The sequence below is a fragment of the Mytilus galloprovincialis genome, chromosome 3, assembly GCF_965363235.1.
Source record: "Mytilus galloprovincialis chromosome 3, xbMytGall1.hap1.1, whole genome shotgun sequence".
Taxonomy (NCBI): domain Eukaryota; kingdom Metazoa; phylum Mollusca; class Bivalvia; order Mytilida; family Mytilidae; genus Mytilus; species Mytilus galloprovincialis.
The window spans coordinates 13,334,241-13,360,416 of NC_134840.1; the positions used below are offsets into that span (position 1 = coordinate 13,334,241).

A 26,176-nucleotide genomic window follows, 5' to 3' on the forward strand; every position below is an offset into this window, starting at 1 on the left:
ACTACGTTTAATTCACTTTGACTACTGATATGCAAACCTAGAAATATTTCATAAAATAGTGATTGAAAGATTCATAACACTTTGAAAGGATAATTCAGACACGTGTTACGCGGGGAGCATGTTTTAAATTTGTTTACAAATAATAAGGTCACGTGATCGCGCACTGACCTCAAGTTGCATCGCCCTTACAATTCACTAATACATGACCATTTTCATGCAAACATGCAACGTGAATGTGATTGGTTATCATATAATACAGAAATAATGCATGCACAGTTTAAGAAGAAATTAGTTCAATAAATCGATGCGATTTTCACTTTTGACACGAATAGGTCGGGTTGACATTACTGTCATCGGAGATAATATTGAGATAAATGGGATAAAACGGACCGTCAAAAAGGTCTAGAGGAGCCTTAACATTAATAAGTAATACTTACCAAAATTTCTCTAATTAAAGAACTATATAACTGAAATTTCACAAAGATAACGGTAAACATTTTGTTGATGGTGATGATGCTATTATCGATCCGTTGAATTCAGGGTCAACGGAATTTTTTGCGTTGCGTTTAAATCATTGAGGCCATCTATTTTTATTGCGGGTTCCACATATATAAATCGGAATTAAAGAAAAAATGGAATGTTGTTAGCAGAATCAAAACAGAAATGATGAACATTGCAACATTTTCAGCAAAATATAAATAGGATGGAGGATCTGTGTATTCACATTATTTGTAAAACTCTCCTTATTCATGTGAAGCGTGTGCTTTACATCGAGGCTTGCTATGCTTATCATTGACGCCACAGTACTTCAACCAATCAGACAATGTTTATTATGGGCATTTGACTTTTTTTAACTCAGATTTTGGAATATTTTAATCGAAATTATAGAAAAATGGAATGTTGTTAGTACATATAAAATAGAAAATGATGAATACTTTTAGCTAAAGATAATTTGGATGGGGGTTCTGTGTATTCACATTATTTGCACAACTCTCCTTACTGATGCCATATTTTGGAATTTCCGTGACCTAAATGGTTCGCGAAAATTAATATTTTTATATATAGTATAGTAAATACATCGTCCAGATAGCTCGAACTCAGAAATTTGCATAAGCTACAATTATGGTGCTTCTATCCGTAATAGTTTTCTGGATATTATTTCTATCATTATTCAGTATTGTCGAAAGATTTGTCCTATTCGTCTATTTTTCTTACACAATTATCTAGTAGACTATCCCGTGGTTTTCTTATTGTTTGTTTAACAATGAGACTGCCGAAGAATATTAACAATACATGTGTTTGATTTATTTCCCAGATTGTCTGTACTTTGTTGATACAACCCCAAATATATTTAAATTTGGTTTTGTGTCGTTAATTTCTCAAAGAAAGAAGAAAAACCCAAACATGTTATATATAGATATAGTTTTACGCCAATCTAGATCTTTAACATCAAAGTTATTAATGTTAAGAATTTGATTAAACAAAATACACAAAGGTATATTATCTTTTATTTGAAAAAAAATAGTACTTACGAAATACATGTAAGGCTGTATCTTAGACATACATATAACATGTATAAGGCTGTATATATCTACTCAATAAAATAAGTCTAAATTTAAATTTAAAGATTTCCTTAACTATTAGTTTTATTTATAAATGTGAGATTTAAATAACACGATATTGTTTTAAGAAACTTGACCTTTAATGTATAGACTTGAACGAATAATGCATGACTGACGAATCGATAAAATTAGTTGTGAACCAGGGTTTATAATTAGGTTTTACAATCTCGGTATATTAACATTTCTGGTAGGAATTATTTAAATCAAAACTTTATTATGACAACAAAGACGCTTCAATTTCGAAACTACAGATCAAATATCATTTCAATACATTTCAATTTTGCTGTTAGTGGTTATAATTTGCTGAATATTTAAAAGGTATGTGATAGATAAATAATGTGTTATGAATTAATATTATTAGCCCTATTTTCGTATATATCATGTATACCATGTATACAGCGGGATGTAAAAAGCTATGTGTTATATGATTTGCAGAATTCATGTTGATACAAAAGTGTTAAACATGTTTAAGAAAGAGTAATATGTTATTTTTTGTGAGCGTTTCTGTTCAAAGAATTGTTGATTTAGTGTATTCAAGACAAATACTATATGCTACTTTGGTTTTGATTTTCTTTTCACATTCACTTTTAAAAGACCATGTTTTTATTAAAGTTTAATGGACAGATTTAAATATAATTACTTGTGATCTTAATAAGTCAAACAATCGATCTGCTTAAAAGTAGAAATAAAAAACTGTAAGTAAGATTATATAGTTATCAAAGGTTCCAGGATTATAATTTAGTACGCCAGACGCGCGTTTCGTCTACACAAGACTCATCAATTATCTTTGAAACGATTAAAGGAGCACTAAAACTATATGTAAAAGTGGTTTACTGCATAACGCTTGAAACCATTTCATCATCAGCTATTAATCAAACCGACATGCAGTACATACCGAGCTAATAAATTACACACCACCATTCAAACACAGATACAACTCAACTTCAAACAATAGCTGCTGTACAAATAGAATACACGTCATTATTACAAAACATTTGCACCGGGATGTTAGAAAACTAACAATGAATAATTTATTTAAAAACAGACACAACTCGTATTCATACAATACATGCTGTACAAATAGTATACACGTTATTATTAAAAAGAAAACAGACACAACTCGTATTCATACAATACATGCTGTACAAATAGTATACACGTTATTATTAAAAAGAAAACAGACACAACTCGTATTCATACAATACATGGTGTACAAATAGTATACACGTTATTATTAAAAAGAAAACAGACACAACTCGTATTTATACAATACATGGTGTACAAATAGTATACACGTTATTATTAAAAAGAAAACAGACACAACTCGACTTCTTACAATATGAAGTGTACAAATAGAATACACGCCATCATTAAAAAGCATACATAATCCATCTTCACACAATTTGTATACAAGCTGTCCAAATGGATTTATTGCCATCATTTAAAAACAGATACAATTCGCCTACACAAAGTACTTACTCAGTTCGAGTTGTACATTGTCAATTACACGCCATCTTTCCACAACCGACACACATCACCTTCATGTAGTACAATCTATACAAATGGAATTTTCCCTTCAGCTGGAATATGAACCGTTATGATGCTACATTAATGGAATAAATGTCAAGTTTTCATTTCGTTTTATTGACAAGGACATTACGTATTTATTTAAGCCTGCTGCCTATTAAAGATAAGCACATTCCTTGTACGTCTGCGTTTCTCTCAGAATAGTGGGGTGCTGGTGGTTGATTTAGTATAGTCGTTGAGTGAGAGACTAGTACATATTCAACATATGGACATTATGTATTTATGAGAATCTGGTACCTATACATTTATCATTTATGAGAAGTAGGTTTAATATTTTTGTTTTTACTGAAAATGACATTTTGTTGTGACCTCTGTTATCCTGTGTATGTACCAAACAAGCTTTTACTCACCCATACTCTCATAGAAATTGCGATAATCTAACCATGAAAGTAACATAAAATATAATTCCTACATTATTTTAAAGAGACAACCTAAATTTTCATCAAATTCTCAAAATGACGAACAGCATTTAGATACAACACAAGATAGCCACAGAAAGTTTTCTGGCTTTGGACAGGAGATGAAGATCTGACAAAGTTAACCCAGTTTGTTTTGACCTAATACTCCGCCTAATCATCATACTCGCGCGATCAGTGGAATTACAATCATATTAAAATACATAGTAAAAATTAGTAAAGGGAAACATATTGGCTCTATAATAATAGATCACCAAAACAATATACAAGCATAACAAAAACGAATAACTTTATAAAGACTGATTGGTGTTACTTAAAGAAAGCTTAACGTACTGTGTTCCATTTTCAGTATATTTGCATAGTTATGCTTAAACAACATGGTTTCAGAATTCAGTGACTGAAAAACCCCAACATATTTGGTCTTTTTTCAAACAACTACAAAATAGGGAGATAAGTCATAGCATTTTGTTGCACCGAAATCTACAAACAGGTCTCCATGGAAATCAAACCAAAGGATATTGCTCTATAAATGACATCCATTGTGTTACTCTTGACTTGCTACTAAAATGTAAAACAAAAAGAAAATTCAATACGCAAATGTTTTCACACGGCCTTCGACCAATCCAATACCGCAAAATCAGCAATAAAAAGACCCAAAAATCACAAACGTAAAACAATTCAAACAAGAAAACTAACGGCATAATTAATGTACAAAAAATGAACGATAAACAAATAAATAATACAGCAACAAACGACAACCACTGAATTACCGGCTCCTGATTTGGGATTGACACATACATACAGAATGTGGTGGGGTAACCGTGTACTTGTACATCCTAACAACAAAAAAACACTATGGACAGCTCTGAGAGTACGCAGTTACAGACAGCTAGTTTAAAGCCAATAACCATTAATGTAGAGATTCATGCACCTAAGACTAAATTATCAATAAGTACACATGCTATATAAAGATTTGAAACTAGAATTGAATCATTTGCAGTACTGCTTCAAAAAGTTTATATAACAGATACTGAAATAAATTCAAACATCCCTTTCATTTGATTATTTAGCATTTTATTTTCAATATACGAATGCACCATCTACACATCTTTAAAACTAAAAACTATGATATTACTAAAACCATAGAGCAAACCAATAATTAAATGATCAATGTAAACAGTTTCTCTCTTTAAGTTTCTAATATACTGAGTTTTAATGATCATATTTCTACTTTCAGTTAAATCATTATGATTCACATTTACATGATGTTTTATAAATTATTCATGAAAATTCGATTTGTGTTATTTCAGGAAACATATCAAATATGGAGTCTCGGTTTTTCCACGTGGCAGATTATATAGTGTTTACTGGGGTTGTAGTGTTATCAATCAGCATCGGAATCTTTCATGCCCTGTCAGGTGGGAAACAAATGACCACTTCAGAATATCATCTTGGAAACCGGAGAATGTCAATAATTCCTGTCGCCATCTCCTTAATAGTTTCATTTGAATCCTCTATTATGATGCTCGGAACACCTGCAGAAATATATGTATTTGGTATACAGAACATTATGTGGGCCTTTGGATGGTTTATTGCCAATTTACTCTCGATTAAACTGATGGTGCCTTTAATTCACCCACTGAAAATCACGAGCGCTTATGAGGTTTGCAGTATTTTAATATTACACATAAACGATTTTCGTATGCAAAAAATAACAAAACTTAATGAGTGTAATTTTCCTCATTTCCTCTAGAAAGTAAGCTGTATCATTCTAAAGATGACTATTTATACTATTTGATGCCTTTAAACAAAGAATTCGACAAAACAATCCATTTACGTATATTCTGTGAAAATATATCTAGATTGAACACTTGCTGTTTTATAAAAATGAATAACCAAAAATGATAGAAATATTGCTAAAACTAAAGTTTTATTTAAATGTAGATTATAGTAGTTTTTTTTATGAAAATTCGATTTGTATTTCAAATTGTTACTAGTATTTCTCTCCCTATGATATCTATTTATCTATATATCATTTTAATTATCTATTTTAAGTATTTCGACTTCTGCATTGTTATTGTTTCTTTGGTATATTATGCCTCTGTCGAAGGGAATTTTGAGTTAACAATCAAAGAACCATTTTCTATTTTTCAGTATTTGGAATTACGATTTGAGTCACATGCTGTGCGCATGTTCGGAACTATGCTTGGAATGATTCATTACGTAAGTATCTACTGAATGTATACAGTTATCAAAGGTACCAGACTTTGATAACGCCAGACGCGCGTTTCGTCTACATAAGACTCTTCAGTGACTCTCAGATCAAAATAGTTATAAAACCAAACAAGTTCAAAGTTGATGAGCATTGAGGACCCAAAATTCCAAAACGTTATTCCAAATACGGTGAAGGTAATCTATGTCTGGGATCAGAAATTTCGTAGTATTTAAAAAAAAAATATATACTTTTGTAAACAGGGAATTTATAAAAAAAAATACCATATGAATGATATTCATGTCAAAACCGAAGTGCTGACTACTGGGCTGGTGATACCCTCGGGGACGAAACGTCCACCAGCAGTGGTTTCGACCCAGATGTTTAAATAGTTATCAAAGGTACCAGACGTATGTTTAATTACGCCAGACGTACATAAGACGCATCAATGACGCTCAGATCAAAATAGTTATAAAGCCAAACAAGTACAAAGTTGATGAGCATTACGAACCCAAAATTCCAAAAAAATTGTTCTAAATACGGCTAAGGTAATCTATACAGTCATGTGTAATTGCCAAATCTATATAAGTTAAAAGTTGTCTTTAGTTTCTTGATAATTTCTAAATTCAACGGATAGTTTATCAATATTATGTGTTTTGCTATCCTCCTGTAACCAACGCAAACTACCAGAGGGTAAACATTTACATGTATAAATTAATCAGAAGCTCACAGTTTAAAACAATGTAGTCGCATAAAGGTTACTATACGATTTTTTTTGTTAATAGTTAGTATTCACTTTTCAGACTATATATATGGGGATCGTATTATACGGGCCAGCAATTGCATTAGAGGCAGGTTCGTATGCAAATGTAGATAATTCCATTAAATCATCTCACATTTTCAATATCACCAAAAATAAGTTGTTAAGATAATAGAAAAATAAATGGTATAATATGAATGAATGAACATGTAAGCTTTTTATTTTGAATAATATTCTTTAACCAAGGACGTTATGAGCCAATTATTATTAGAGAAGAAGACATAGCGAGATGATTACAGGGAAGCTGAGAAACATCCTACTGTATTAACCATATTTAATTCATCTCATCTAACTTCATACTGAACGCATAGGGATTCAATGGGGATGCCAAAGGTAAAGATATGTGGGGATAACCATTAAGATCATAAATAAGAAAAGCAAGAACTGTTATATGTAGTTAACCTTTCCTCAGAGTGTTCCTAGTCATGTGTATGTAAGATATAAGGATATTTATTAGATCTGGATACAAAAGTAAATCCAACGAAGACACTATCGAAATAATATCTCCTGTTCATAAACGATTTATACATGCAATAAAATACCATTCAGACTAACAATACATCTATACAAAGTCATTATATTTTCAGAATTGACCTTGAAGAGGAGTGACAATCTTTACGAATATTTTTTCATTGTTATCTCAATGTTTATATATAAAAGTCATTTTTTTTTCAAATATCCCGCTTTGTTTGAAAAGTATATTACCTATAAACGTTAATTCATCTTTTTTTGCTCAAAGACGCTGTTATCGGTAGGTAATCATAGAAACAAAACATATACAGTCCTTGCATAGTGTAAAAGAATTTTGATCACAATATTGTAAAATGATGTATAAAATTAAAAATCCTTTTCTTATGATTGCTTGAAATCATCAACAAAACAGTTACAATTAATGAGGCAGAGTACCTGCTTGGAGTACATGAGCTCATTCCAGTTTTCAATTAGATTCTTCTTGTTCAATCTTTTGTTTTCTTTTTAGTTTTTTGTAGACTGTCGTATTTTTCCCGACTGTTTATCTTCAACGTAATTGTCTTCCTTCCTCTGTTCTCATAAAAGTATTGCCATATAGATATCAATATGTGTGTACGTACTATAGAATAATGCCTCTTTTCAGTAATGGGGTTTCCACAGATTGCCTCGATTGTGATTGTAGCCGTTGCTGCTGTAATATATACGTCTGTGGTATGATTTATTAAATTTATTGATAAGAAGGGAAAATAACAGTTAAACATTGCTCCAAGAAAATTTAAAATCGGACAGTCCCTTATCAAAAGCTCAAACACATCCAACGAACGGAAACCAACTGTCATATTCAACTGTGATTTTTTGTGTTTTACCAATTTTGAATGTAGATAACAATTATCATTATTAATACTATCATTTTAAAAATTCATTAGAGCAATGGCAACAAAACACGTTTATCTTAGTGATTTTTAACGTTATCTTTTATTTGATACAGTGCAATCTTATCAGGACTTCGATTTTCCATGTCTTAAATAATTATCAAAGGTACCAGGATTAAACATAGCCACCTTGGAGTAAATGTTTATTATATTTGATATGATGATATTTTTCTTATTGTAGGGTGGAATAAAAGCTGTTATATGGACAGATGTCTTCCAGAGTTTAATAATGGTAGTTGGTATAACGGCATTTTTGATCCAAGTACGTGGACATTATTCAAATTCCAAATGCTAATTACATGTAATATCATATGTTTCCCAAACAAACAGCAAAACATATAATTAGACATATCTGCCTTTTGGTATATATTATTTGGAAACTGTTAGAAACACAAATCTTCACACATTACGATTAAGTATTATATAGTTCCTACTATAGTAATTTCTGATGTGGAAAATAAGAAAAAAATTTAATGCACTCCAGTAATGAAAGAAATTACTTTGATACATTAGGAGTTTAAATATTTTTTGTAGGATTTTGGAATAACTACCACAATGTATATATTCCGTAACTGTAACTAATCTGATACCCTTCAAATGATTATTCGATTTGGTTTTCAAACTGTTTTGAAACCGCTTCCACTGTCTTATGTAGATGAAAGGCGCGTCTGTTATACATAGTTATGAAACCTCGTATCCTTGATTATTATTTACCTGAATTAAATTGTTGATTTTTCAGATTAATATAGAAGTATTTTTTAAGGTCGCCACACTGCAAAAGTAAACGTAGGAGAGTTTGAATAAACATTGGCACCCTTGTTTCAGAAATACCAATAGAATAAGAATAAGAATATTTATTTAATCCAATCAAAAGGCTTATTTTCGAGCATAAACTCGTTTTACATTTCAGGGTACAATATTAAGTGGAGGGGTGAAATCAACATGGAGTATAGCCAATGATAATGGCCGACTAAACTTTTTCGTGTAAGTATATGGTACTCTATCTTATTTGTACTACTGTAACAGTATTATAATGTAGGTCTTCAGTGTTGTTGGTACTGGAATTTATTTATAACACACCTGGGCCACTGGAAGATTTCTACTCTCTACCGCGTTTGATAGTATGATAACTTTATGACATGATTTTTGAGATTCAATCATAAAAATGTAATACATTTGAAACTATTTGTCAAAATTTACAATCGCTAAAATATGGCTAAAAAAACTTTGGAAGATATTATAAATTATGATGTGCGCTTTCCGTCATAGACGATGTGACATAACATGGGTCATCTGGCATAGTCCCATGCATTGACGATATTGTAGCCAAGTGATACATTTACAGAAATGAATGCAAATCATAGACACATTAGAACAAAATCGTTATGTGATAACATATCTAATTACAGATATCAAAGATTATTTACATAATTCAATGTTTAATTGTAACAACCCCATGGGGCTCAGGAAAATGAAGTGAAGCCCCCCCCCTGGGTTAATGGTAGCAACTTCCGGTTTATGGGTTAGTAACACTCGGTGCTATGATTTCATTTTACGACGTTCATTAGCCAATCAAAATCCGGGAAAAATACAACGCTGGGCATGATACACAATATAAGTAAGAAACATGTTGGTGTTAGAAGGAACACGATTTGCTCCAATAGGAATAAAAATTATTCATTCAAATGAACGTCTACCTATTTTGATAAATATCTGAATATCCAATTGTCAAGTATTTAAATGACAACAACATCAAATTGTTATTTTTGTTTGTTTTCTTTTTAAATCAGAGTTTTTTGGTTTTTTTTCAAAGAATGCATTGTCCTTCTCTTTAAAAAAATGTTTTAACTGCAATAGGTAATATCAACAATATTTGAAGTACTATATAGATTGGGTTTCTTAAAAGTATGTATTGTTGGCTTCTTAAAAATATTTTTTACTGCGTTGGCTAATATCTAAAAATACTTGACTTACTATGTAGAGTAAGTTTCTTAAAAGTATGTGACTGTATTGATAGTTTCTGAAAAATATTTTTAACCGCATTGGGTAATATCTAAAAATACTTGAAGTACTATATGACTTACTGAAGGCCAAGGTCAAAATCTATTACGTTCCCATTGATGAATTAAAATCAATGTTTAAATTTTTTTTTTAAATATTTTATAACTACTTGTAGTCGATAGTGAATGATGACCTTTAGTGGGTTTTTAAGTGTTCATAAAACTATATATTAAGAACTCAAGATGATTTTTATTGTGCACATTTAAGGAAGTTATATATATTGAAGACAAAGATAATAATATTATGAATTAAGTTATATACCTAACTAATATTACAATGATAAATACATGCTCATTTAAAAACATGATTATTTAGTTGACCATTTTATTTTCAATGGAAGGGAGATATTTTGCTAAATAGAATTGAGAATGGAAATGTTGAGTATGTCAAAGAAACAACAACCAACCCATAGACCAGAGGTTTCTGACTTGGGACAGGCTGAAATATGCGGCGGGGTTAAACATGTTTTGTGAGATCTCAGCCCTCTCTCTATACCTTTAGCAAATGTAAAATTAAGAATCTCATTACAGTATGCACAGTAAACTTCAGTTTAAAAGAAGTCCGAGTCCGATGTCAGAATAAGTAATTAAAGAAACTAAGCAAAATGACAATGATACATAAATGAACAGAGGACTACAAGCAGTTACTGATAGTTATCAAAGGTACCTGGCATATAATTTGATACACAAGACGTGCATTGCGTCTACATAAGACTCACCAGTGACGCTCAAATCAAAATAGTTAGAAAGCCAAACAAGTTGAAGAGTATTGAGGACCTAAGAATTCCAAAACGTTGTGCCAAATACGGCTAAGGTAATCTTTGCCTAGCATAAGACAATCCTCAGTCTTTCGAATAATTCATACCTTTTTTGACAATAAATTTATAAAAATGACCATGTAACATGTTTAACCACGCCACATTCTGTATATATGTGCCTGTTCCTAGTCAGGAGCCTGTAATTTGTCGTTTGTTTATGTGTTACATATATGTTTTTCGTTCAGTTTTTTGTACATAAATTAGGCAGTTAGTTTTCTCGTTTGAATTGTTTTACATTGTCACTGCGGGGCCTTTGTTAGCGGACAATGCGATATGGGCTTTGCTCATTGTTGAAGGCCGTACAGTGACCTATAGTTGTTGATTTCTGTGTCATTTTGGTCTCATGTGGAGAGTTGTTTCATTGGCAATCATACCACATCTTTATTTTTTTATATATTTAATTGATATTTATGTCAACACCGAAGTGCTGACTACTGTGCTGACATGCTAGCTCCAGATCTCAATTGAACTGATTGATAGAGTATGTCTTCAGCATATCAAAATCAAGTGCAATCTCTCCCATTATGGGCTTAGCATCATATCATCATAAGTTATATTAAAGAACATAGCCCGTATCAGGCTAACAACTGGTTTTAGAATAAATGTGTTCATTTCCGATGCAAAGACTCTATGAGTGAATCAATATTAATACCAACATATGCAATCATTAATGACTTGCCAACAGTATCGTAACTATATCCTTTCAGAATAAGACTGTTTGAGGTTTGGTAAGCTTTTCAGGTAATTGCTGACATTTTGTGAAGAATATTACGATAAAATAGTTGAACGTATAAGATGTCTGCATGTTGATTTTTGTTTACGAATGATGTCCTTGTACCGATGGTAAAATTAAGTAAATGTTTTGACTAGTTTGTGATATCGGAAACCCTGATGTAAAATTTGTTCAGGAATACAGAAATTTGTTTCGTTGAAATTATATACTTTGTTAAATTCACGAGCGAATCGAACAATTTGAGATATATAAACACCATAAGATGGTGAAAGGGGAACGTCACCTTCTAGAAATTAATAATTAACAATAGGAAATGAAAAATCATCTCTTTTATCATAAATGTTTGTATTAAGATTCTCGTTAAAGATAAAGATATCAAGATACAGAAAAGGACGGTGTTCATTGTTAGGGGACGACCATTTGATATCCTGTTTTGCAGGAGGATTTGTTTTAATCGGTTATTTATTTTCGTAAACTAAAAGGACAGATTATTCATTTTCTGCACTATTGAAGCAAGATTTTTCATTTTCATTAAAGCAAGGGACTGTTATACATTTTCACAACTATATTTATGATATTGGAAAACATACAATTTTTAAATGATTTGTTTATTATAAATAATACATGTATAGTCAAGTCATTATGTACCATTTAATCAGAATTAATAATCATCCTCTGCAGAAATGAAACTTTTATACTTCCAACTGCATACACATGTATTGCATACATACATAGTATTAAAGTTTGGTTGTAACTAGCCTTTTTTAAAAGTATTGGAAAACATATGTGGCTAAGCGAAGCGAGGCACATTTTTTTTGAAGGGTTTTGTAGCCACTGAAGGCCCAAGAAGCTATAGAACAAATGATGCAAAATCATGTTTTCTGGGTGTTCCGAAAAACCCTTTTATAATCTGAAAATGCAAGTTTTGTTTTAATAATTTTTTGACAATATTTTTTTCTCAAAGCAAAATGTATAAATTCAGTGTAAGACTTAAGTTTCTAGTAGCATCAAAAGACCAATGTGCATGATAAAGCAAAAATGGAATTCACGTAGTTAAGTTTGTGGCTGCTGTATTTTTTAAACTCGTGATCAAGTTCATAACAAAATTACTAGATTACTGTACAAAAGGAATGCAACACTAACAAAATACAGAAGGACAATCAATGAACAAAAGACAAATAAATAAGAAACATTGATCCCGAAAAATCAGGGCTACGTCTTAGGAAAACAGAACTTGCTTCTTGCAAGGCACTCTCCGTGAACACAATTTAATATGGAGACAAGCGTTTGGTTTTGAAATTTCCTACATGAGGCATTTGCCTCAATGTAGTTACGGCCCTGTTAAAAAGTGAGGTAAGGTTTCCTGAGACAATATACATGTACCTGAAGTTAAATGAAACCATTTTTTTTTAGACATTCAAGTATATTCAAATAGTATTTCTACTTTTATTATTTAAAAAAAATGGGAAGAGTTTCCCGATTTTTGAATTTATGAAGAATCTGGTGCCATCTCATACTCTCGATTAGACCTGTTGAGTTATTTATTTTCAATTACATTGCAAGTCAGGTAATTTATTTTCAAACTACCACAGAACAAACCATTTATTTTTTTGATTATCAAGGCCAAGTTATTTATTTTCAAAATCCTCCTGCCCCCCCCCAGAATATCGAATGGTCGTCCCCTTAGTATTATCTTTATTTATATAAAAATCATAATGAAGGTATACGTATTTTGTTTCGAGAACAATAATGGCAATATGTTTGCAGATGGGATACTGATATAACTAGACGTCATACATTCTGGAATTTATTTGTCGGCAGTATCATCAAAGGTACCGGAATGATCTTTGATCAAGCATCTGTACAGAGAATTTGTTCTACACCAACCCTGAAAGATGCTAAAAGGTATAGACAAGTTTCTGAAAAAAATATTTGATCTATCAATGAACTTTTTTTTCTGTATGAATTCCGGGATCATATCAACAATATCTGTGCCTATATGAACATTGCTTTCACTGTGTGATTGTTTTTATTGTAACATCTGTGCTTGCTGTGCATCGTCGTGCTATTTCAAATCTCTTCCCGTCAAGAAATAATAAAAGGTCGTTTACCAAACGTAACCCTTTAGCAAAACCAGGTTGAAGCAGGATTAAACCTGTTTGTGAGCATTTAATCATCTCTCTAACGTATGCCAGTGGTGTAACAATACAATATTAGAACAAATTGATCAAATCATTTGTAAAGAACTTGCCTCACTCGATTGGAAATACGCGTAAACAATAGAATTATAAAAAAACCCCGAAAAGTCCCTTATCAAATGGAAAAATCAAGAGCTAAAACATCAAACGAATGAATAACAACTGTCATATTCCTGATTTGGTACCGACATTAGCTTTTGTCGATAATAGTGAATTAAAACTGGTTTTATAGCTAGCTTACCCATTCATTTAAATGACAGTCGCATATAAAACTCCATTCTATTGACAACGATGTGTGAACAAAACAAACAAACAAACAAATGTCCTATTAAAGAGAATTGGCAACTACAAAAATTGATACAAAACCCCATCCGAGATAATAAAAGAAATCGTTTATTTTTCATATTCAAATATATATGAGTGCATTTGGTGTCTGTCATTTTGGGATGTTATTAACGCACGTTATAACATTCCGATTTTGATAACTGAAAATATACGTTGCAAAATTCTGATTTAAAAGATATGAATGATGGTACCTTAAAGTAAAATAATAAATATACTGAACGCCGAGGAAAATTTGAAACTGAAAATTCGTAATTAATTGGCCAAATACCAAATGAATGGATAACACATGTCATACTCCTGAGTTGGTACATAGATTTTCGTTAGTAAAAAATAGTAGATTAAATATAGTTTTATAGCTAGCTAAACCTCTAACTTGTATGACAGTCGCATAAAATTCCAGTATATTGCAAGCGATGTGTGAACAAAACAAGCAGACATAGCACAATGACAGGATGTATAGGTAAACAGCCACGTCATATCGTTACAAAGTATAGAATTTGGTGATAGTAACGTACGTTACAAAATGTTCATGTTGAAAATAGTAATGAAGTTCAACGTTATTGTCATCCATCAGAACCTAGTGACTTCAATGACGTCTTTATGGACACTTGTGTGATGATCTGGATTTTTCATGAACGATTGTCTTGCTGTGCAAATCGATAGTTAACTACAAAAGAAATAGAGGGGGGGGGGGGTAATGTTATTCAAGAAACCATTATTTGCTCAGGAGGTAGTCAAAAGTATGCATGATAAATTATACTAAATTCAGTATATAATTCTTCACTAATATTGAAATACATTTATTCTAGAGTAATGCTGATTGTGTCTCCGGTGTTTTTGATAACAGTTTCAATGGCCTGCTTTGAAGGGATCGTTGCTTACTCTTATTACAACACATTAGGATGCGACCCCCTAAAATCAAAACAAATTACAAATCCTAACCAGGTAAGGAAATTAAAAATGTTCATGTGTCGACACTTCTTTTGAAAACTTTGCAGATGTCATAATACACTGATGTACAAATAATATTCAAATGGACTTTAAAAACAGAAAAAAAAATATTAATAATTTCTTACTCTTGAATTTAAAAAAGTTGTCAGACAAATTAAACAGAAATCAAAGGATATTTAGAATTAATAAACATTATGCATTTTCTCAAACATTTTAACCTGAGGGAGAAAATGGTAAGATTTTAGCGTTTACAAAACAAAATAAAACAACCCTGTTTAGAACTGAATAATAATAATCTGTCCCTAGTAAGGTTTTTTTTAACAAATGTCATTTATTTGCCTGCTTTCCAATGTTCTTTGCACATGAGGCGTTTCAGTTTCTACTCCACATTAAGAATATATGCTGGACATGCATAATTTGATAATTAGTCATAGACAAGGAAGTGAGGACGGAAAGTATTATCCTCAGAGTTAACAAAACTATTGTCTTCTATTTCACAATACATTATTACAGTTTCGATATTTATGATTGCGACCCAAACAACTGTTACAACACAATACATTATCATCGTAATAGAATTGTTTGTAAGTTACCATTATGCCAATGTCCAATACTTTGGTCTTCCCAATGATTTGATGACAGAACCAACTACTAAATTTAAATATTCGAGTGAATTAAAAGACATAAATATAAACAAATTACTTTATTTCAAAGCATTAAAGAAAATGTCCATACATTTGTATTTATAGTTACACATTTCGAAACAATATTTACAACCAATACCTGAAAGAACAATTTACTGCAAAATGTTTTACAGCGAACAATAGTAGACCTATAAAAAATAATTCATCTTTAATTATGTTTGAAATACAAGTTCTTAATGGGATGTAACTGGGTTATAAATAATCCCGTACATGGTAAAGTATAGGTTTAATTATGATCCAAGGGATGCCAGTACTTTTCATGGCTTCATTTTACTATTTGTAGATAATCCCGTATATGTTTAATGGGGTTCTAGGGATGTTAGGATAATATATGGCGTCATTTAACTCTTTTGTAGATAATTCCTTACATGGTAATGGATATCTTCAATAGGGTTCCAGGAATGCCCGGATTATTTATGGCTTCATTATTTAGCGCATCACTGAGGTAAATAACAAAATCGATTATACAAGAAATACGCACAGTGGGTGTTGATAAACATCTTCTGAAATATAAGAAAAGAACAATACATAATACAATCAACGATTGTGTTTTTATGTTATATAAACCAATGCTTAAAGATCTTTAATAATGAAAATGCACATCATTTAAATGACTTTTGCTCTTGTTGGCATACAATGCTTACTTACAATTCATTGAGTATTTCGAATACAATTGTTTTTGCAATATCATTTCTTTGAAAGAAGAATGGCCAACCAAATCCCTTAAGGTAAAGGAACAGTAAATGGGCTATGTCGCAGATTTTTCTAAAATTTTGCATACAACATTGACTCGTTGAACTACAAATGAAAATCGAAAAAATAATGCATTTATCTCTTTTATTATTTGAAATATTACAGATTGATTTCCTTCAATATGAGTGAATATTTGTATAGATAGCACATAAAATCGGCGAAATCTTTTCTAAAATTTAAATAAAAAACATAAAATCTCTAATTCTACTCCATAGATTTTTCTTAAAAAACTGAATGTTGTTGACACATCAATTTCCGTTTAAATGATATAAAAAAATCATATGGTCACCGACTTCGTTTTTTTGTCTAATAATCAATTTTGTACCTTGTTGGTAGTGAAAAACGTCAAAAATCAATGTTTTACGGCTTGTAACGCGACGACGTTACGATTATTTAGACGTTTTGTGGGATTTTTTCATAAAGAACACTGCAGTGAATGATGTATACCGTAAAAACGAAGTCGGTGACCCTATCTTTATTTTGCACCATTAAAACAGAAATTTATGTATCCACAACATATAGTTTCTTAAGAAAAGTCTATGGAGTAGAATTAAAGATTTGATGTTTTAAAGACAATTATAAGAAGATTTTAAGCCGATTTCATGTGCTTTCTATACAAATGTTCACCCATTTTGAAAGAATACAAACAGTAATATTTCAAATAATAAAATAGATAAATGCATTATTTTTTCGATTCTCAGTTGTAGTTCATCGAGCCAAAGTTGTATGCAAAATTTTACTGAAATCTGTTATATAGCTCATTTACTGTAACTTGACCTTAAACGAATTTTTCATACAATTATCTTTTTATTCTGGCATCAACATTTGGTTCATTAATTTCTTAAGATATCGCTTACGCAGCATGGGGTATTGTGTCGGGTCATACACATTCATGAGTCAATTACAATGATGCATTCATCTTAAGAGCTTACGAAAATGACATAAGGAACTGATGTTGTGCTAAATATATAGTACAATTGTATTATAATTAAAAAAAAAAAAAACAAGTGAAAAAAAAGTCTCAAAACATAAATCTAATATCGTTACATAGCTTAATTTCACGTTAATTTGACTGTTGAATAGTGGTCTTATTGACAATTATGCCATCCCAGTCTCCTTACTTTACATAGACCATCAGCAACATCAACCAGTGCGTTTACACTTCCTTTATGGTGTGTTCTCCTCTGTAGACATAGTCTGACAGTCTTTACCACTTGTCCAGGAACGATCAGAACAATACAAACAGAGACACATTTCTATAACTACCCATATAATCTGAAACCTACAAGAATCATTGCATGCAACCGGAGTTATGTAATATTGATGATAAAGAGAATTATGATGTCAACAGTTATCATTATATTTTATATTTATAGTCAATGGTTAGGCTTGCTCATGAAGCGATACATGATACCTTTAGTCATTCTTTAAACCCGACAGAAACATAATTTGTCGGATTAAGTCTCTCCCTGATTAACAAAATATATTATCATCTATTTCTAAATTTTAGTACATTATCGTCAGGTCTCAGCAGTTTATCAGCTTTGTTCTGGCAGGATATAGTAAAACCTCATACGAAATCAATGTCTGAATTTAAGGCAACCATTATTTCTAAAGTTGCAGGTAATTTATTATTGTAATGTATAAAAATAACCGTAACGACGATTTCTTTAACATCGATCACTACATTGCTGTTATATCAATCTGTATGTGTTATTTGGCTTGCCTTTTGCATTTTACTCAATAATGTAACATACCTAAATTAGTTAAATATAACAAAAGAAGATGTGATATGCTTGTCAATGAGAAAACTCTCTACCAGAGACAAGACCACATAGAAGATAAGAACTATAGTATAATGCCTATTGCATTTTCTACTGTTTTACTTTGGAAAGATTATTTCACAAATACAATATATTTATGTTATAACTCCAATTAAAAATGATACGACTTACTAAGTTTTGTAGGTTATTGTGAAACAACTTGAATAACTTCTAAAAATTGTAGAATCTCTGATATTGATATGATGATAACAAATACATGCATCTAATGGATAACTTTTATTTCAGTAATAGTATTTGGTCTTGTTGCAATTTCTATGGCTCTGTTGGTTTCTATTATTGGAGGTACTTTAACACAGGTAGGGACCAACAGACACATTTATCTTTACCAGTTCTGTGTATGTGTGTGTATGTGATTGGATGTGCGTAATAATGCTATGGTTTTGACTATTCCAATTCAAATAGCACATGTGGTATATACAATAAAAAGGAAAGCATTTAGAGAAAAACACACTTAAACATATTAAAAGAACCTAATACTTAGGAACAGTTATATAAATTGCAATAATGGACAATTTAAGACTAAATATCATAATTATAAGCATGTTCTGCTGACAGTAATATGATAACACGAAATACAATCAATGGATGAAAGTATAGGTCACAGATTAACAATGTATATATTCGTGAGTCTTGTAGAAACCAATAAGATAAAGTAAAAACAATAGATTGTACAATGAATAGAGAAATGATGTCTTTATGGTTGGCTCTTCTATCAATTCTCTTCATATATAACCTTTTTGGTTTCCTATGCACTCCAACTTCGTGGTAACTGATGAATCGTATGTATACAAAACGCGTAATAAGTTATAAGAAAACTGAGAATCGAAATGGAGAATATGTCAAAAAGACAGCAACCTATATGAGCATGGTATCTTTCGGGAGGTTTTAAATTTATAAATGGTGTCCATGAATTTACAGATTTTGTAACTGTAAAAGATGCCACAATTTGTGTATCAATGATTAGATACTTACTTTTTTCGTAATATTACATTGACATTTGAAAATAAACGTTTACCCTTGATCGGGTGAAATTTAAAAACTTTTTTTCACAGTATTTGAAAAGGTTGATGCCACGTTATCTTGGTGAATTTTAAAGATCTACTAGTGAAGTTTGCAATTTATTTTCAGATAGGAGGTACTATATTAGCAATTGTTGGAGGTCCATTAACTGGATTGTTTCTTCTTGGTTGTTTCTGTCCATGGGCTAATGCTAAGGTTAGTTAAATCAGAAGAATGTTTGTTTCTATTATGCATGTTATGACGAATGTTAATAAATAATTATTGCAAATATAAAGAACGCCTATTTATAATCAAACATGAATAACATTTTAATGTTAAATTATTAGTTTTAAACCTTTAAAAAAGGTTTAATATGTATTCCTAATGCATACCTTATTAAATGACGTAGTTACATTAATGCTTAGATATATAATTGTCATATTGGGATCACAACTTATCATTTCAAATAAAGAGTCAGTTTAAATCTGTGATCATGATTGGGTCCTTGTTGTTATTTGATATGAAACCAATCTGATAATATAAGTTACATAACGTGACCAAATACAATATATGTGAGAACATTAAAGTGCATATGGGGTTAGAACGAACAGCAAATGACAACAGTTATAACTTGTTAGCTGTAAATGTGTTTTATGACTTTATTTCAATTGTTCATCATCAATTTCTTCGTCTGTTGAAACCTTTCACAAATCTCCTCAAAACCGTGGTGTTTTTACAATTTACGTAACATCGCTATTAAGCATGTTTTGAAATAAACCCCGCCTCTAATCACTTATGAAATATACAAGGTCTCCACGCGGTTGCTTTTAATCAATTATATACATAGAAATGTAAAAGAGTTAATATAATAAAATTGAGAATGGGAAATGGGGAATGTGTCAAAGAGACAAAAACCCGACCATATAAAAGACAACAGCAGAAGGTCGCCAACTGGTCTTCAATGTAGCGAGAACTTCCCACACCCGGAGGCGTCCTTCAGCTGGCTCCTTAACAAATATATATTAGTTCAGTGATAATGAACGCCATACTAAACTCCAAATTGTACACAAGAAACTAAAATCAAAAATAATACAAGACTAACTAAGGCCAGAGGCTCCTGACTTGGGACAGGCGCAAAAATGCGGCGGGGTTAAACATGTTTATGAGATCTCAACCCTCCCCCTATACCTCTAGCGAATGTAGAAAAGTAAATGAATAACAATACGCAAGAATACATATCAAGTGTCTAAGGTTTGCTTGCAACGATCTGACAACACTCCGTTTTACTCTCGTGTCAGTAAGTAATACAATGAAATTTCAGCCTTAACATTTTGGAAGGTGTGTATTAATTCGACAAAACCAGAGGATTCTAATGAGAAGGTATTTAAAGCAGAAAGTAGGAGGTTTTAATAAAGATCATTGCAAGCAAAGTTTGGACACACACATCTATATTTTAATCAGATTGATGTGAGAAAAAACAAATTCGATGATATTGGTTGTGATATTTGGCATGGTATTAATATCTAGCTTGATATGGAGGTGAATAGTGAATAAACACTATTGAATATATCAAATATGCAAAAGTACTGTTTTTATTACTGAGGATTTTTTCATTTTTTCGTTGCTGCAGGGTGCTATCCTTGGTACATTATCTGGAATAGCTCTTATTACGTGGATAATTACAGGCCAATACACGTCACCAAACGTACGGCAAGCAGTGCCATTGCCATCAGCACCTGTTGATAAGTGTTACCTACCTCTAAGGAACATATCAGCAATGTACAACATGACATCGCCAGTCTCGATGCCTTATTATGTAGAATCTGATATATTAACTACAGACATTCCTGAAACAGATAATATACCGTATGTATAGGTTTTGGTTTGGATGAATAATAGAACAATTTAGAAGAGATAAAACTGACAAGGACACATACAAAATTGCATAGGGTTAAATTCACATATCAATAATGCTCTTAAGGCGCGCTCATACTACTTTTCAAAATGAATATAACTGAAAACTATAATTTTCCTAATGCTTTATCAACAGCACCTGCATGACAAAATGTGCGAAAAAATGTACAAGATAAAACGAGATTGACCAAAAACAATACACAAAAAGAAGTATGACAGACAGCAACCAACGATGATCCTTTCATTTAAGGCTCTTGATTTGTGAGAAATTACTAACTAGGCAACATAAGAACTGTACAAATCAGTTAAAGAGGACTTGCCTGATCATATCGGCACGAAGTTCTAAAGTAGATAAAAAAACTAAATCTAATAAAGACTTAAACTACTGATATGAAAGCACCGCTGTCAATCGACATGAAAGCTTATCCAAAGCTTGTTACAACCTTACAATATAATCATTTCTTCTAAGCGTAGATTCAACAGATTTATTGTACAGACGTCATATATACTGTCTGCGAAAAGGCAAGGAAATAGAGGATGTAGTACTTTAAAAGTGTTCATAACTTACTATTAGGGATATGTGTAGAATGTTTCTTAGAATTCTGCATTGCATAGTTTTTTTTCTGATCCATCGTTGTTTTATTATTTGGGTGAATGGTATATTTTAGGTTGTTTTTTTATACATTGGAAAGATTTAATTATACTTTTATTCGATTAAATATCCATGGTTTTTTCATCAATACGTTCTAAGGCGTAGAACCAGTACCGGGGTATTTTGGTTCAGGTGAAATATATAAGTTTCATGCAATTACCTACTTAGTGTTTTAGTAATTCAAATATTAGAATTTTCTGTAATGATATGTCGTAGAACTTGTATTGTAGGAGTGGTATAGACTATTTTTACTCAATTGCCTATCCATGGTTTGGAGTGATTGGTATATTTACTGTAATGATAGTTGGTAGTATAATTAGCTTTCTGACAGGTAAAGTATATGTCTGTATTTATTGTAAGACAAGTAAAAAGATGCACTGCACAATCGGAAAAGAAAAAAATGAACAGGGGAAACAAATACCAGCAACATCATTAAAACACGATCTAGAAAACCATTGATTAAGAATCACAAATCAAACATAAACTACATATGTGAACAATGGTCATATATAAACGGGTTAGCAGTTTCGTTTACACTAGACATTGCCAGTGATAATCCTGAAAATGCATGCATGTTAGAATCGGAAGTGAGAATTTTTGTCTCGGCAATAATAAAAATAAACACTGCGAACTAAAATACGTTGGTTAACTAAAAACTATTACAAATTCGGGATCGTCGGATGCGTACATGTTTTCTGTTGATCATGCAAGGTACTCTTCACATTCTTCAAAACAGATAAGAATCCTCGTATCGACAGTGTGATGAGCAATGGAAGACTTGCAGGACAAACCAAACATATAGCGGTAGTCTGTGATACACACTGTCCATAACAGTAAAATGTAATAGACAACTTTCGAGTTCGATGGGTTTCCGTCAAAAACTTTGGTTTAAGTGAACATCATTCGTGGGTTTAGAGGCATCGTCACTTCCGTTCCAATGTTGAGCAAGTGGTTGGAAAACTATTATGCTATATTGCACGAATTATTTGACAATCAGCACTGCTGTTATCAGGGAATTGTGATTAAGTACCTACGGAACAAACATTATTTCTAGTGTACCCTGCACAATGACGATCACTAAAACACTTGATTCACGTTAATAGTGCAGGGATACAGGCACCTCTATCAGGTAAATAACGTCATAAAGGCGCGCATAATTGACGATTTTTGTCAGTTGATGGATAAACTCTAAGTGGTCTATTGATTGTTCCCATGTAAGTATCAAAGAAGTAACGACTTGTTTAGGAGATTACATTTGTAATTGTAGTTAGCAAATCATATGTTTATACTTTTTGTCAGAACCATTCCATTGTTTAAGCTTTAGGTAGGAACTATTCTAACTACCTTCTCATGTTTTGAGTTTATTTCTTGTAGGTTATACAAAACCAGAAGAATCAAATCCATTGTATTTGATATCGGCGGTGGATGAATTTTTTTTCTTTTTGCCAAAATCTGTTAAAAAAGTTATGAAATTTGGATATATTTATAAAAAAATAGAGGTAAGAATGTAATAGTTTAATATATTTTATTTTCAAACTACCAAATATGTACATTCAAGTTGTATTCGATTGTTGATAAAGTCTAACGGTTTGTTTTACTTGTTTTTATGTCGGTTTTAAAAGTGCTTCAGAGCCTATGTTTGTACTTGCACTGCTTATACCGACTCTAAATAAAGCTTTATGTCTTATGTACCCTTTGTTTAACATATCGTTTAGTTCGATCAATTTTGTTAATACTTTTTTTTATGATTTAGCATCATAGTAATATTTCAATTGGTAAATCATTTACTTTGCTAATTTTTTTAATTATAATAGAGAAATGGTAAAAGGTTGCATATAACATATAACATGACAGGATTTTGAATGAGACAAACATACAAAAACGAGGCATTCAATTTTAATTCGTCGTATGATAAATTATAGTTCAATCAAATTGTATATGGTATTTCTTCTCTTACTTATTTACCGATTACATTTTGTATAAATATATACCGAAACAGAATGGATGGTAGATTATGCAAGGCTCATAAAGAAGTAAATAATAATAGTTATAGTACAAAATGTAACAAATAATATAACATGTGTTTCTGTCAAATAAAGGACTTTTTTCAAATAACCCTGGTCTCTTTGGTTTGATGATTATATACTACTGTACATTAACGGAACCAATCTTTTTGGACCAGATGTGCATTTCGTCAATAATGTCGTCTAAGTGATGCTCGAGGTCAAAATATTTGAAAATACAATACTTTAAAAAAAAACGTTGGAAAGGCAAAAAAAAAAAAAAAAAAACAAATAAGACAAGACGTTAAGTGTAACAAAATCCGAACATAGTTACTGCTTTCAAATTAAACCGTCTCCAGCTTTATATATTCGTCACTAATCATGGAGTAACCCCCGGAATAATTAAAAACATATGGAATAGGGCATAGTTAGGTTACAATTCAATTTTTCATTTAAGTCTCATCTCTCAATAATATATAATACAACATTACATAAAACTATATATTACATATTTAGCGACGTGTCTTGTGCCGTAAGATCCAAAACAGACTAAACATGTCTATAATAAGTTGCAAGACACGTGCACTCATAGCAAATCAGACAACGTGTTCGTCATTTCAAAGAGGTATAATTATAGTTCTTATACCATTACAACGTGCTTCATCCTACAAGTAGGATCAAGTAGGGTTTAGTTTTTATTGATTTAGCAAAGCTTATTTATTGTATGTTACATTGTTGTTGTCAAACATTACTATATGTGATGTTTTGTCATTGTAACATTATTGAAATTTAGCTGAGGATAAATGCATGCTTATTTAAAATCATGTGTTTACTTGTTAAACTTCCTTACCAATTGTACTGAATTTATGTAAATATTTCAATTGAACTTTTTGTATTATTGTTCTGTGATTCTACTGTCGTTTCAGATACACGAAGAGGAAAAGGAAAATTCGCTCCAAGGACATACGTCAGCTTTGATTAATAATTCGATGAATAAACATGACAACGTCGAACAGAAACATGATTTAAATAATGTGAATACAGCTCTATTGACAGAAAATAGTACAAATCATAGAAATTCAGACAGAACAAATGGACATATACCTTTAATATCTATAGAATGTGATCGACATGAAGGATAGACTTAGATAACATTTGTTAATAAATACATTACATGATGTCAGTTTGAAATAATGAATTATTTGATTATTTGATTAATATTTGACATCCTCCATCTTCCCCTAAGTCATGGTGAACTGACTTCAAAATGATGGTATAGTCAACATGTTAAAGTTATTGATAATGATAGTTTAAGGAGGGGGAGGGGCACACATCATAGTGAGTCATTGATCTTAAGTCTTATCTTACGACCACTCTTAAGATATAAATACCTTAGCAACGTACTTTCGTTTCATCGAAGCATGCGCAGCGGTGTCTCCCTATGTAAACAAAACGGGACGGAATACTTTCCACGTAGATCTGATGGAAATAACAAAAAGAAAGCCACACTATTCAGAGAGTGAGCTTCTTGTACTCTTTGGCACAGTTACATCCAACATTTCTGTGATTAGGGGAGAGTTCGGGCAAAATCCTGACTATCCAAGACAAAAACAAGTACCTGTTGGGCACATGGGTTGTCGAAAGGTGCAAAACTGTTTTTTTTATTGCCCATGTAACAGTATGGCAAAATTAGGAGAAAAAATGGTCTACCCTTCATTCTATAGAAAAAGTGCAATTACTTATTTATGCCTTTATACATGCAAAGAAATTGCTTCGGCCGTACTAATGTTGATCATTTAATTGGTACATTGCACAGTTCCGGGTCCACGTAAAATAAAAAAAAAAAACTATCGTCATTAGCTTATATTGTATTGAACATGTTGAATATGGCAATTTGTCATATTTATCACTTAAACACATACTCTGATTTCTTTTTATACTGATTCCCCTATCCGATGGGTGACTGGGACACCTTTTGAAACAACCAAAACGGTAAGTAAACCTATACATGAAATGGTTGTTTTGTGTGACACTTCCCCAATGGCCATTCTACATCTACCCGGGGGATACTCACTATATTTATGATACCGGGGCGGGTATGTTCCGACACACGGGGTTGCATTTTCAGCTAAATTGTTTGAA

The 26,176-nt window shown here is 31.6% G+C and overlaps 1 protein-coding gene across 3 annotated transcripts; it reads left to right on the top strand.

Moving 5' to 3' along the window:
* Nucleotides 1-1,783: 1,783 nt before the first annotated feature.
* On the top strand, nt 1,784-25,217 carry LOC143067223 (sodium-coupled monocarboxylate transporter 1-like). 3 transcript variants are annotated; one of them, XM_076240334.1, is made up of 17 exons: nt 1,784-1,940; nt 4,936-5,288; nt 5,780-5,848; nt 6,641-6,692; nt 7,772-7,839; nt 8,242-8,322; nt 8,971-9,044; nt 13,439-13,576; nt 15,024-15,159; nt 16,226-16,314; nt 18,133-18,245; nt 18,692-18,762; nt 19,595-19,681; nt 21,096-21,331; nt 22,262-22,362; nt 23,406-23,530; nt 24,961-25,217. In XM_076240334.1, the coding sequence occupies exons 2-17, from the start codon at nt 4,950-4,952 to the stop codon at nt 25,174-25,176; spliced, it is 1,995 nt and encodes a 664-aa protein (XP_076096449.1). In that variant the 5' UTR covers nt 1,784-1,940; nt 4,936-4,949; the 3' UTR covers nt 25,177-25,217. The 3 variants fall into 3 exon arrangements, with proteins under 3 accessions (XP_076096449.1, XP_076096450.1, XP_076096451.1); XM_076240335.1 differs by lacking the exons at nt 6,641-6,692; nt 7,772-7,839; XM_076240336.1 differs by lacking the exons at nt 1,784-1,940; nt 7,772-7,839 and having other exon boundaries at nt 5,272-5,288.
* Nucleotides 25,218-26,176: the final 959 nt, after the last annotated feature.